Genomic DNA, 14,670 nt, shown 5'->3' on the forward strand with positions numbered 1-14,670 from the left:
CTGCACATTCACATATATACTAATAAGAGCCAGTGCAGATTTGCCAACTAACCTAACACACACATCTTTGGAATGTGGAAAGAGAAACTCGAGTACCTGAAGAAAAGTCCTTGCAAAACCAGGGAAAGCAAGCAAACTCTTGAACCTTCTGAAACCATGAGGCAGTGGCACCAACTACCAATCCACCACTTTTATTACATAGACAAATATAAACTTAGAACAACATAGTTCAAAACAGAACTACAAAGATATATGTTAGCTCCTGGCCTAGTCATTCTCTAATGGATTTTCATGTTTTCAAAACCCATGCACATCAGGATAATTCAAGATGGTAAATCATCCTGCCATGAGATAATTTGAGTAAATGTGTATGTAAGGGTTATTTCCCTCCTAGTATCAGACATAAAACCAATGTACAGGGTAAAAAAGAGAGACAAATGAAATGCATGTAGAAAGATGGAAGGCTCTGATGGACACAATGGATTAAAGAACATTGAAGGATAGTGCAGTTCTAACATAATTAAGGGAATCTATGCTCATGTGCATCTGAAGAATAATTGTTTATGAATTAGTAATATTTTCTCTGTAATCTGATAATGCTATATACTCTTTTTCAAAGTTTTTAGGATAACCTAATGTAAACAAGAGTAAGCAAGCACTTTCTAGAAGCTGTCTTAGAGTGTACATTACCAAAATACAAGGAATTGCACAAAACATATTAAGTTACTTCAGAGCATATTAAAATTGTATTGTATTTTAGCATAAATTAAACTTTGATTAAAATAAAGAGCAGTACTTAGTTATGGTATTCATATTTAATGGCCAGGAGAATCAAGTCTCCAGCTCTCCTTCTAGGACACCTTAATTTGTATAAAATGCAAACAGGTATGAGCCAGGAATCAAATCAATACTCTCATGACAAAAACTGTTCACTCACCAGTCTTCCGTAAAGGAAAGTCATCTTTTGCTTCTTGAGCTCCCGGCAGCATATATTTATACGTAGGAGATGTTCCACTTAGTGGGGGTGAACTCTGATCTAAAGAAGTGTGATGGGCTGCCCTAGTGGAATTAAAAATATACTCATTAGTTTTCAGTTATACTTGTTTTCTTAATAAAGCCATACAGCATTATCTAAAAAATATGCCTTTTTTTGTAGCAGTAATTGAACCATAGAAAGAAAAACATTTTGTGGGGTACATTAATAAAATGTCTTATTTTGAGATGAAATAAAAAAAATGGGATTATCTAAATTTTAAACACTTCTTGTGGTGTCAGATGTGTGCAAGTAGGGGATATTATCAGGGATTCTCTGAGAATGTTAATGTTTCCGCAAAAGTTCCTCCCCTGGCTATGGCTCAGATTTCTTTTATATGCCTTTTTTGTTCATTTTTGATTCTTCCTATGGAGGCACCAATATGCTGTAAGCCCTTAAAAGAAAACAGAATGCCAAAATCACTTTAAAACTCCAGTTTGTCATGAAAACGGTAAATGTGGAATTTTTATAAATAAAAAGATTGTTTTTCAAAAAAAGCACTGTTAAACAAATGAGGCTCCAAAGAAGCACAATAGGCAAAGGAGTTTTCTATAATAGACAATCCTGTAGCGAACAATGTCTCTTCCACCCCCAACTAATATATAAGACAAGTCAACCCAGAAGTCAGCGTTCACTTGAGAATTCCTGACTATAAGAGACATAGAGACCGACTGAATGATCAATAAACCCTAACGGCCCATGCTTATTTGTTTTTAAAGTAACATGCTGCCTAACATTGCTGGTGCTATATGAATTCTTTATAGGCACAGCGAGTCCAGCTGCAATTTCTGCCATTTTTGTTTTCTTTTTACATTCTGTCATGGTAAATAAAAAAGACAGATGTGCATGAATTCTGTTTGCGAGGTCCAAAACACCTGCATTCCTTATTCCTGCCCCTACGACTTAAGACAAAGTCAAAAAGGTTTATTCCTTGTAACTGCATTATCTACATTGTACTTCCAGCTGAGCACTCATTGGTGGTCAGTTCTCATATACACCAAGCCCACCCTTGCGATTGACTCACTGGGTATGTCACACTGCAATAACTGAGAATCACCGTCTTAAACTCGCTAAGATTACATAAATGAAGTCTATGACTGAAAATCACTGGAGAAGTTGTCAGGGCCTTTACCAGACTCAAGAAATCTTTCGCACTTAATATTCCTAGTACCAAACTTAAAATCCCACAGGCTCTCTCATAGCCATCAGCACTAGCTCCAACATGCCCATTAAAGTCACCACCTATTACAATCTCTTCATTTTTCTATGTGACTTTTTTCATCCATTTTTTCCCACAATCATCTTAATAATTGCAATATGCAAACTCGCCCTCTACACCTCCATTTTTTCTAATATTTTTCTGACACAAATACATCAACCCCAGCATTGTTATCACTTTTCCAAAGCCAGAAAAACTTGTACCTGCCATTATTCCCACTAAACATTCTTGCACCTTTACCCTTCTTTTATTATGTACGCAGCACAGATGTGCTCTCCTTCTGGTCAGTACTTCCACCACCCAAAATTCCTATTACACTCCCAGGATCCCGAGTTGCAATCCTTATTCTTTCTCCTTCACACCACTGCCTCTCCTTTATCTCCCTTGCTACAAAATGAGCTTCCATTTCTTTTCTCCTGCCTGTGGTTTAGTCTTGTTATCCAACAGGTAGATGAAGGACCCGTGGGGTACAATGGGCTGCACTCTATCCATGATTTGTAACTTTCACCTTTGTACTTCATCATGGGAGTATTGGAGTAGACAATTTTAAGGTCAGATAACCTTCTTGATACTATTTTCCTTTAGTCATTTTTTATGACACACAAGAGGGATGGTGACCTTATTATAACCCCAGGTCAGAGGGGAAACTGTCATGAGCAAAGGTTCAGACAAAAACTATACAGGAGAATTTAAGATCTAAAAAGGATCATTACTCCAAAAAGTATACCCATAGAGTCATATCATTGCATTTCATAAAATAAATGCTACTTAATATATATATAGATAAATTCTTCTGAAACCTAGAAGCATTCATGAATTCTGTGTCAGTCCTGTCAGGTAATCTCACGAATAAATGCAAATGGTGTTGTTTACCTAGAGGTGCTAAGTGAAAAGATTTTTCTTAATGTTTTATTTTTAATGTTGTTGCAATTTTAATGAATAATACCACTTCATTGGGCTTACCACTCAATAATAAATACCTTGGTAATGAAAGATATGTATGCACCCGAATCATCCATGTTTATCTCTAGTTACCTCCTCCAATTCATGAATGCAGTAAGAGGTCACTGTACACTGCAAAGTACGAGACTACCCTGCATTAAATAGTGAAAGGATTGTCTCTGTCCTGTTGGATCGTAACATGTATTTAAGAAGGAAATGAACATATTAGTTATTTATAATGGAACTAGCTGTGCTACCCATCTAACATTGATTGAAATCTAAGTAATCAACGTAGACCTACATTTGCAGAGCACCATGCAGTGCATATATCTCTATCATATGGAATTTAGCATGGGATTCATAAAAGCAGTGTTAACATTTGTGATGCGCCATCTGTTGGAATGGAAAATGCAAGCGTTTTATTCATAAATTGTTTATGATGCGCCATCTTTTGGAATGACAGAGACATAGCAACTGGACAGAAACACAGACAGATACACAGACATTTATCCTTTTATTACAGTGGATTTATCTAAAATTAGATATGCGTATTTACAAACAGTTATTAATCAGAAAAAAGAAATGGCTTAAAATTGGCAGCCATGACTCTATTTTACAGAAATAAAATGTACGCTTTGTGATGGACGGCCGGCGTTTCAGTCTGGCCGGGACGTCCCTGAACAGAAAAAAGGAGGAAGAGCAGGCTTTTCAGGGCACTGCATCCCCCGGGACGCTAGGAGACAGCTCCCCTGGATGGAAATGGTTCCCTGGTTTCCCTCAGGGCATCATGGGACATGGAGTCCATTTCCTCAGCCCTGTTGGGTGCCATGGGTGCCACCAGAGGGAGCTCACAAGGAACCTGGGGACTCCTATTTTTGTTACGACCCAGAAGTACTTCAGAGGCACGAGGACAGAAGCCCGCAGTACTTCCGGGCTACTTGAAGGATGATGTGGCGTTTGACCCGGAGAAGGAATACTTCCGGGTCATGGGCTATTTAAAGGAATGGTCAAAACCCAGCAAGGAGAGCCGGAGTTGAGAGGTTGGATGTCTAAGCTGCTGGGAGTGGAGGATCGTTTATTGTATTGTGATTATTGATTAGTGAATTGTGGAGTGTGTGGTGCTTTGTGCACTTTATTGAAGAATATTAAAGAAATTATTCTTGGTGCTTTTATACGTGTGTCCTTGACGTCTGTCTGGTGGGTTTAGAGGGGCAACAGCGCCTCTAGCGTCCACAGCTTCTATATATTAACACAAGGTTGAAATGTCTTAGAAGATATGAAGAATCAAATAATAAAATTGTGAAACAGCAACAGCCAAATATTTTGCAAGTTGCAGTATGGCCAGGACTTAGTCTTGTGTTTGTAAAGGTGTTTATGGGGTCTTTGTGGAAAATATGTCACATGAGGCAGACCCTCAGGAATGCTACTCACGATGAATGGACTATTAGTGAACACAAATGAATTATTCAATTGTGTTTTATATTTGAAATGAATTCAGACCACTTTGCAGAGGTCTGTTTTCACTTTGTTATAAAGAATATTGTTCTGTTGATCAAAGGCAAAAAAGCCAAATTAACTCAAATGTGTTTCAGTCTTGGATAATAATAAAACGTAAAAACGTCCAAGGGGGTGAATTCTTCCTGTGGATTGATATAAGTTAGTTCCATTTTATTAAACAGCTACTTCCCACCAAGACCAGCAAATTTATCTTCAGCAGCGAGAAGAGCTTATAGCTTTACTTCTATACTACTATTAACAATAACTCTGTGATCTCCACTTTTAGGAATGTGTTAACGTCATTTTACATTCTTTTTGTATTTTTTATCCAAAACTATTATTTTTTTAATTTCATTGTTTTTGTGTTATTTCATTAATTTTATCACATTAACCTTTTTTCATCAGCTCCACCATATTGTTTGTTACAACACCCCCAAAATTGCCTTTTTATAATATAGTGGCAAGCATAATTATACAGACTTCAGAATTTTTAAGGGAAGATCTTTAAAGAATATACAAAATTTGTTAAGGAAATGTAAATAGGAATTTTGATTTTGTTTGTCATCTCATTTTTTGGTTTCTGGTATTCATTTTAGTTTTGATATTTTTTGGCCTGATTTACTCTCACAACAACTGACGTATTTTTTTATTTTTTTGCAACTCTGCCATTTTTAAATATAAAATAAAACCACAACACTTCATAAATGCTTAGTGTTTTATTTGGCTTTGGGTAAACACAAATGGTGCTATCTGCATACTATGCTAAATTTAGAAAGTGAAATCTAGCATAAAATAAAAAAATGAAAATGAGTCAAAATGTTTTTAGCAAAACCAGATTTCATCATTTGGACCTATTCTGGAATCTGTTTTGTACTTCAAAATAATGATTATGCCTTCCCCAAAAACCCTTTTGTGTTTTTCCAATCTCTTTGGTAATCTCAAGAGAGCCATGCTGTTTATTCTACAAAGTGCTTCTCTGGTTATGCTGTGATATGTTTCAAAAAGCCTCTTCACAAAAAGGGCAACTTGTTTTCTTGACTTCCAACTAATGATGAATGCGTATTTTACATTATATATTTCACCCACAGCTTTAGTCTGTCTAATACAGAAAGGAACGCTACTGAACATGTCCTCGGCAAGGTGCCACACTGGTGCAGTTGTAAGAACTGCTCAACAGGTTGGAGTTCATTTCTTATTGCTATGTTTGCCTATAAGAATTTTGCATTGTCTTCTCAGGTCTATATACAGTACATTTTTACTTTGTGTACTATAACTGAAAAACATGCAGAATTAATTGAACAGGAAATCTAAATTATGCCAAAGTAAGTGAATATAGATGTGTGCATAATGAACTATCGTCACATTCACAGTTAGTTCTCATCCTGCGCCTGGTGCTGCCATGAAATACTCTAGCTTCCCTCAGTCTTCTAAAGGAGAATCTGATAAAGAAAGGGGATGGATTGAAGTTTCAGATTCATTTCTGCTTAATGGTTCAGCATGTGTACTAACCTGACAGAATACATTCCTTCATGGTATGATGAACACTGCCCTGCCCACTGACATTTCCATTTAATTCTTTTTTTTTCCAACATAAACAGTAATTTCTTGCCCAGAACATACAGTATCTACTGGCCAACATTACCCATTAGCTGTGCTGTTATAGCCAGCCTTGCTGCAAAATGATATTTTTTCCAAACATATGGGCAAAATGAGACCTGGGTTTGCTTCCCGGGTCCTCCTTGCGTGGAGTTTGCATGTTCTTCCCATTGTCTGCGTAGGTTTCCTTCCACAGTCCAAAGACATGCAGGTTAGGTACATTGACGATCCTAAATTGTCCCTAGAGTGTGCTTGGTGTGTGGATGTGTGTGCCCTGTGGTGGGCTGGCGCCCTGCCCAGGGTTTGTTTCCTGCCTTGCGCCCTGTGTTGGCTGGGATTGTCTCCAGCAGACCTCCATGACCCTGTGTTAGGATATAGCGGATTGGATAATGGATGGATGGATGTGGGCAAAATGGCTTATTGTTCAGTGCAAAAAAAAAAAACAAATCCTTGCCCTTAAAGTTGTACAGCAATGTTTTGTGACATTCAACGCATTTAAACTTGTTTACTTTAAAACAGCTTTTTTCTTCATTTTTACTCAGCCTCATGCAAAATATTAAGTGTTTCCTTAATGTTTTACAGCAGATAAGTCTGCAACGTACCTTTGCTGATTATACTACTATCGTATCCATTACTGATGCCACCTCAAAGTGTTTTTAAAATGTTAATTTCCCCACCACTTATTTTATACCGCAGACCAGTCAGGTCAATAAAGTGTTAAAGAAAGTACCAAAATCACAATTTGTAGTAAACTGGTTAAAAGTAAAACATATCCACAATATTTTCTAGTCTTTTTTTTTCTTTTTCTTATCTCAGCAACACTGATATTGTATGAGATGAGGTTTGATTTTTGGAATATTTATTCAGAATCATATGATTTTCTGGAGCCGCTAAATTTTTAGTTTGTCATAATCCTTAAATCCCTAATTTGCACAACAAACTTTATTTTCATTCTAAGCGTAATTTGTAGTCGTTAATAAAACGAATGAATGCAGATATGATTTGAAATCCTTTTTATTCTCATTAACTTTCTCTTCGTTCCTGAAGTTTGTCATTTCCTTTCCTTACAAGTGCATTGCCTCTTCTCTACTACAGCCATTTTCTTAACCATTTAGTCATGAAGAGGACTGTGGGGGTCTTCTAGAGCCTGTCCCAGCTAGAGTAGGGCACAAGGCAGGAACAAACCCTGGACAGGGCGCCAATACCTTGCAGAGCAAACACAGGCCAATGCTCAGGCCAATTTAGGAAACGCCTATCCACCTATCCTGTATGTCTTTGGAATGTGGGAGGAAACTGGAGAACCCGGACTGAAACCCAGGCAGACATAGGCAAGAACATGAAAACTCCATGACAACTGTGTACAAAAAAGAAGCTAAAAGTGCACAGGAATTATTTAAAAGCACACAGAATCACAACACTTATAACCCAAACTGCTCTGTACACGCATTATTGCTGTCACTTAACATGAAGGGCTGAAAGTGTTTGGGCCTGCCCTCCTCATGTACCACAGTTGTAAAAGAAAGTTATTTAAATGATACTATAAACCTGACCTGTACTAGTAATTATGAATCATATTTTAATAATAGGCGGCACTGTGGCGCAGTGGTAGCGCTGCCGCCTCGCAGTTAGGAGACCCGGGTTCGCTTCCCGGGTCCTCCCTGCGTGGAGTTTGCATGTTCTCCCCGTGTCTGCGTGGGTTTCCTCCGGGCGCTCCGGTTTCCTCCCACAGTCCAAAGACATGCAGGTTAGGTGGATTGGCGATTCTAAATTGGCCCCAGTGTGTGCTTGGTGTGTGGGTGTGTTTGTGTGTGTCCTGCGGTGGGTTGGGATTGGCTCCAGCTGACCCCCGTGACCCTGTGTTCGGATTCAGCGGGTTGGAAAATGGATGGATGGATGGATTTTAATAATAACTTCATATGATATGTGACCAGAACAGCTGTCCTCTGAGACCTCTACCAATCAGAATAGGGTCAGTTTCCAAAAAGAAAAATCGTTACTTATTTAGTCTCTCTTTGTTTTTCTTTACTCTAAAATAATATTCTTTATTAATGTCCCTAACTTAACATTCATATTTTCCTCACATTCTTATCAGTTCTTCTGTCTTTAGCCTGATCAGAAGTTTTCTTTCTTTTTAGTTTTTTGTCTTTTTACTCATTTTGCAAAAGCTTCCCCAGGGAACAATTAAAGCTCATTTGTTCATTCATTCTTTCTTTCTCTATCTATCTGTCTCTATGAACTACCATTATAGTAATATGCTAAAAAACATCAATGCTAGCTTACAGTGCGTAGTGCTGTAGTTAGTGGCCCTCCAAATTTTACCCAGATACAGCCTGAATCCTCGTCGTAACCATTGATTTGAATTGCTTGACTCCTTTCACTATTCCACTTACTGTTTTATCAGCCCACCATGTACACTTCTGTAAAGTTTCCTTTGTATAACATTGCTATTGTAGAGGATGTACAGTACCTACTGGAAGTTCATCTGTGCTCCTATCCTCGAGTTAAAACGCAAGGCCTGTGCAGTTCTTGGATATACTGTATTATGGTAAGTGCTTTAAGAAGTTTTATTTAAAATATGGTCTCACAAATTCTTATTCTGTTAACTTTAGAATTCCTGTATGGAGAAAAACTGAAAATGTTACTTAGAATTCCCATAGTTTTCTAGCAGATACCTACCACAAAAGTGTATTATTTTTAACACTACTCCTTGATGATAAAGAGCAATCCACCAAATAAAATAACATAATATCAAGCAAATTCACAAATGACTTTTCTTTTTTACCCTAGATGTCCTGAACAAGACGGAGAGCAGAGCTCTTTGTTTGCCATTAGAGTTTATCTTGGAGGATTTAATGTAACATCTTCAGCTTAGCACCCTGGTGAGTGCAGATGGAAGGCCACTAATAAGCCATGCGACCCTCGGGAAGGCTGCATCCACTCTCAAGTTTCATTCTACTCTCCTCTCCCTGCATGCAATATACTATTTAAAAGAAATGGAAGATGCTTGTAGCTCCTCAGCTGTTTGTCCAAATTTTAAAGAGATTTGTGCCATGTATTTTGGTATCTTGTTAATTACAGTACTGCAAACAGTAATCCAGACAGTTATTTATTTTTTATCATTAGTTATTTTTAGTGTGCTTAGAATCACTGCTCTAGAGTCCAAGCCAAGTCCAAGTAGGCTTTTACAGGTTCTCCACATGTTGGCATGAGTTTTACCTACATACTGTAATCTAATGCCCTACATTAGGTCAACTGGTGACTCTAAGCTGGGCCGATGTGGATGGCTTATACTTTATTATGCTTGGGTTATTCCGGCAACATCCCCTGTAATGGTAAAAATGGGTTCAGAAAACAGCTGAGTGGTAGATTCGGCTCCCTTGTTAGCAGTACATATTCAGTGGTAATAAAAATAAAAAAACTGAATTGGCAGGTCATCACCATGACCATGAAGCAAATCTGTGCTATACCTTTCAAAAACCTTCAATCAATTTGTTTCCAAAAAAGAAAAACATGCAAACTATGACCAGTGAATATGTCATCTATATGAGGTAAATAAATGGTGTGCTGGAAAATTCCTTCCACTTGATGTAAGGAACAAGGATTTCTTTTCAAAGCTTTTGTGTTAGTTTGCAATTCAAAAAGACACACAAATACACTTTATGATGTGTAAAGTTGCAAGAAAGTCTAAGAGAAACATAGCTATATTTTAAGGGAATACTTGGATGTAGCAATAATAGTTTTATTATATCTGCTCCACTTAAGCCGTAACATTTTTAATGTATTTTCTGAAATTTTAAAAATTGATAACATACACAATTAAGAAAACATATTCCATTGATTAACTTTCTTTTTCTTTTGAAGTGTCATATGGAGCCATGGCGTATCTTGGTATCATCAGACATCAAAGTGGATGCCACCCAGTTGTGAGGCAGAATTACTTATGCCACGACAAATTTAGAGTTCTAGCTAACCTAATATAAACAGGAAAGCAAAGTAACTGGAGAAAACGTCATGTAAGCAAGGAGAGAACATGCAATCTCTACACAGAAAGTAACTGAGGCCTCATTGTTAATCACTGCACCACTTTGCACCACTGATGATGAAAATCTATTTGTAAACCAAAACAAATGTACTCTTTAGAGGATCCTGTGTATCATCTGTGTTTACAAGTATCTATGTGATGTACAAAAGTACTTACGTGTACCACAACTTTGGGTGACGGCCCATGGAATGGCTGGTTCCATTTGATGGAGGATCTTTTGTGGCTGATTTACTTAGTAAAAACTCTTGTAGTTTCTGCTTTACTTCTGTACTGGCCACTGCACCTGAAAATTAAAAACATGTGATTAAAAATGCTGTGCAGTTTTGACCACTTACAAGAGATTGTCTTTTAATCACCTAATTCTTTAGCTTATAATTTATTGACCATATTGTAGAAAGCAAAAAGTTGCAATAATTGTGTGCTTGATGATAAGTGACAAGCTAAAAATATACCATATTACTGTTCTGTCCTGTGAGTGGGGCTATGAATTAAAATCATTTCCCTCCACTTTAACCCTCAAATGTGCTGAAACAAGGCAACTAGTGAGTGGAGGTCGCCCTCTAGTGGTGGATACAACAAAAAATAACTAAAATTAAGGGGGCCAGACAGAAATGCAGTAATTGTCTACATTTGTACCCTCATTCCCTTAGAATTCATCGGTTAAATAATTTAATAACTAAAACTTAAAATGCACACAGAGCCAGATAATTTATATTACACTGACTGTGTCATATACTTAATGCTAACTTTGAAAACTACCATTTAATACTTACAAACAATAGGCAAAGGAATCATACTTTAACACTCCTGTGCTTGCAATTATGCCACTTAAGTATACTCTTTTTTTTTGTTTGTTTCTTTTATAATATTTTTAAACTCTTCTTAAAATAAGAAGACTGTGCACTATTGGTTTTCTATCTCCATTGTCACTAATTGGTGTAAATGAAGAATAATAATAATAATAATTCATTACATTTATAATAAGTCATTAGCATTTTGTGCTTGTACATGTAAAGCCTGAACACTACCAGATGGTTTGTATCTTAATATTATAACAAGTACCTCCACACCATGGCACCCATTGTTTAATGTGTGATACACAGAACAATTTGATTGGATTAGTTTGATTGTAAGTGGAGCAACACAATCATATACATGATTTGCTTTTTTATATCTATGCATCTATATTTTCTTATTTCATTTATATACATGGAAAGTGCTGCAGAAGGAAAAATGAAGTGATTTTCATAAAGATTATTACAGGAAAATGTAAGGGAAAAGAAATGATTACTTGGAACTACCTGCCTATTAAGCTAGGACATACTGATTTCATTTGCACCAGCACATTTTGGATGATAAAAAAAGATTATATTTAACTTTGTGTTTTGTTTGGTAATAACAGTTTACATATGAGAAGTCTGATTTCTTATACCTAGAACTTTTAATATATTTATCTAGTTTGGGACTTTACATGACACTTGATTCAGAGGTATGTTTGTGGATTATCCCATTTATCAAAAGCTGATTGGTGAAAATTAAAATATATTGAAATGTGTTATATAAATGAATGTAACTAATAAAGGATTCCTTACTGTTAATAGTTTTGTAGCCTGACATGATGCTTTGAAGAAGGCACATGCAGTCTCCACCTATAGGTGCAAATAAAGGACAACCATGTGTGAGTTCCATATATATGTCTCAAGACTCTTCTTATTTAGATGTGCTGACTGATCTTCTCAGCAGTCCAGAGGTTAGATATTGATAGCAATGCACCAAACATATTGAGCAAATGAAACAGGAAAAAGAGGAAGAGTGTTGCTTTCTAAATGCTTAAAGAATGAGGGCTTCTTGGCACTCATGCTGTGCTATTTGGACGCTCGAAGAAGTTGTTACAGCATGGATGCAATTAGCCTCTTAGCAAAGATGGCTCTTAAATTGACAGAGGTTATAAACCTGTCCATGTCTACATCACCAGTGTCATTCAAATTAAAAACTCAAAAAATTGACCTGAAATTTGACTTTGTTTAGGGTTAAGTATTTGGTATTTAACTAGTGTTCAATATACATTTAAAAAAATATTAAAATGACAATAGCATTAAAGATGACAATTTACAGAATGTTTACCAATACAGGTCCAGGCAAGTGGATGATAGTATTGCCCAGACATATTTAGATTTTAAAACGTTTCACACCCTAGTCCAAACACTGGCAGCAGTTAGAGGAAATGATAGAATATTGTACACTGAATGTTAGTGTTACATGAAGTGTTTTACAAAAAGCATTGCCACACAGCTTAGAGATGTCCATACCTTAGCAGTTTTTGAAAGTGACCAGCAGAAGAAGGGTGTTGTAATTCCAACTACAGCACAGCTGTATTGCCAACAGGTCACAGAGCTGAGTGGTGTGGCGAGCCTATGAGTTTGGTGTTTAAGGCCAAAACAGACTGGACCACAGTTGAATATGTCGTTTGAGGGTTAGCTTCAACATTGGTGATGGGCCCACTGCTGTGAGACCCTCTGCTCTATAAATCAGCTTGGAACGTGACTTTCTGAGGCCTATTGTTTCTTTTAAGATGTTTACTAAAACAGGATCTAATTTCCAATAAACTGCTTTTCAAAGGACTAAAGCCCGAAGAAGATGAACATTCCTGAGGAAAACAAGTCTTGAAAACTCTGCTTTGTGATAATCTCCTAATCTACCTGTCAGTTAACCTCGATTTTTAGCACCTCTTTTTCCTAATTCACTGTTCATGGCTATGGGATACATCCTGTAATTGCTGAGCCTCCCCATGCAGGATGCATTCTGGTTGGCACGTCAGCTAGTATTTAAAGCCTGTTTTACCAAATGCAGTACCTTCTGAGAAGCATAAAACAACAAACACCGTGGCTCATCAGTCTGACAATCTTTTTAAGACAGGTAACTCTTTTACAGTAACATTGTTTGCATTTTACACACCTCAAAAATTCATTCAACCTGATTTAGAGAAAAAAGCTGCTCTACCAGTTCACTATCTTTACCCTTTGCAACTAATAATTTTATAAGTAATGAAACTGTGGTGAAATGTAAGATATTAGGAGAAATGTATGTACATAATCACCCTTAAGCAACTAGAGTCAACATCTACAATTGAAAAAATAGAAAAAGAAATTCTGTTTTTGCTTTAAAATAGCCACAAGAATCCTCAGGTTTTTCAAATAGCTGCTGGAAATGAAAGATCACTAGTGTGTAATGTTTATGTTTCTAAGTTTGTTTTCCTTGTTATTATTGACTGTCTTATGCTCTACTGCATTTGCTACATTTAATAACTAAGGAATAAATTAGCTAGTAATTAATGCATGTTGAAGAAAACATGGGTGCAACAGGTAGCCTTGCTACAACTGAACTACACTTTTCATGGTCTGAAATACCCTTGGGTGTGGAGTTTGTGTGTCCTTCTCAAATGCAGGTAGGATTCCTGTCACAGCTCAAGGACAAAATGAATCAGATCGAAGAACGTAATTAATTTAAATGTGAAGACTGAAAGCAAAGGAACCAGGATTGAAGTAAAAAAATAATAAGTTCAGCGCTCCACCATCACTCTTAAGTTTTGACAGAAACTGAAAAAAATGCGTCTGCCGTCATTTAAGATGACTGGGTTCCAGCTATAACAACATTCTTTATGTATTTTGCTGCACTTAACATTGAAAGTGAATAGGGAAATAATAGCCATTTTAACTCTAATAAAGGTACAGACATCTGGAAAGACCATGGAAATATCCAAGAAGGGTGTGGAGAAGAGAAGAACCTGAACCTAAGTCAAGTGATGAATACATCAAAATTCCAGTGTGGATAAACTGAAACTACCAGGGTTCTACAACTATAGAAACTCTTCTGAATTATTTGGAAAGACCAAAGTGGGAGATTTTGGGACATTCCTTAGTAAAAAGAAGCAAAGGAAAGGAAGGAAAATAAAGCATCCAGCATGTCTGGAGTTAAATGTTTACAACAGAATCTTGTATCCTGGCTTACCAAGTGCTACCCACCACTCACTATGAATATATACTGTAGCATTAAACCAACAGATGAATAAGAGAGCAACATTGTGGGCTTGTGGCTATGGCACTAGACTTTAAACCACAGGCCTTCTGGGTGAATCTTCACTTTAGACTCTCTGTACGACTCTGAACGAGTATTTTTTTCCTACCTGTACTTTAATTGTAAATTTATACTGTGTGTGTCTATGTATGTATACTGTATATACTGTACATTCCCCCATACACATATTTTATATATATATATATATATATATATATATATATATATATATATATATATATATATATATATATATATATATATATA

General features: G+C 36.6%; 1 protein-coding gene across 8 annotated transcripts in view; it reads right to left on the minus strand.

Moving 5' to 3' along the window:
- The window catches only part of LOC114664257 (histone deacetylase 9), a 714,055-nt gene that overhangs the window by 243,907 nt on the left and 455,478 nt on the right, over positions 1-14,670 (minus strand). For all 8 annotated transcript variants that reach the window (XM_051935474.1, XM_051935473.1, XM_051935477.1 and 5 more), the window contains 2 exons: positions 10,486-10,612; positions 938-1,059 (listed from right to left, as the gene is read on the minus strand). In XM_051935474.1, the coding sequence (XP_051791434.1) occupies positions 938-1,059; positions 10,486-10,612 (249 nt within the window). The remainder of the gene's footprint in view (positions 1-937; positions 1,060-10,485; positions 10,613-14,670) is intronic.

Source organism: Erpetoichthys calabaricus, chromosome 13, assembly GCF_900747795.2.
Source record: "Erpetoichthys calabaricus chromosome 13, fErpCal1.3, whole genome shotgun sequence".
Taxonomy (NCBI): Eukaryota; Metazoa; Chordata; class Cladistia; order Polypteriformes; family Polypteridae; genus Erpetoichthys; species Erpetoichthys calabaricus.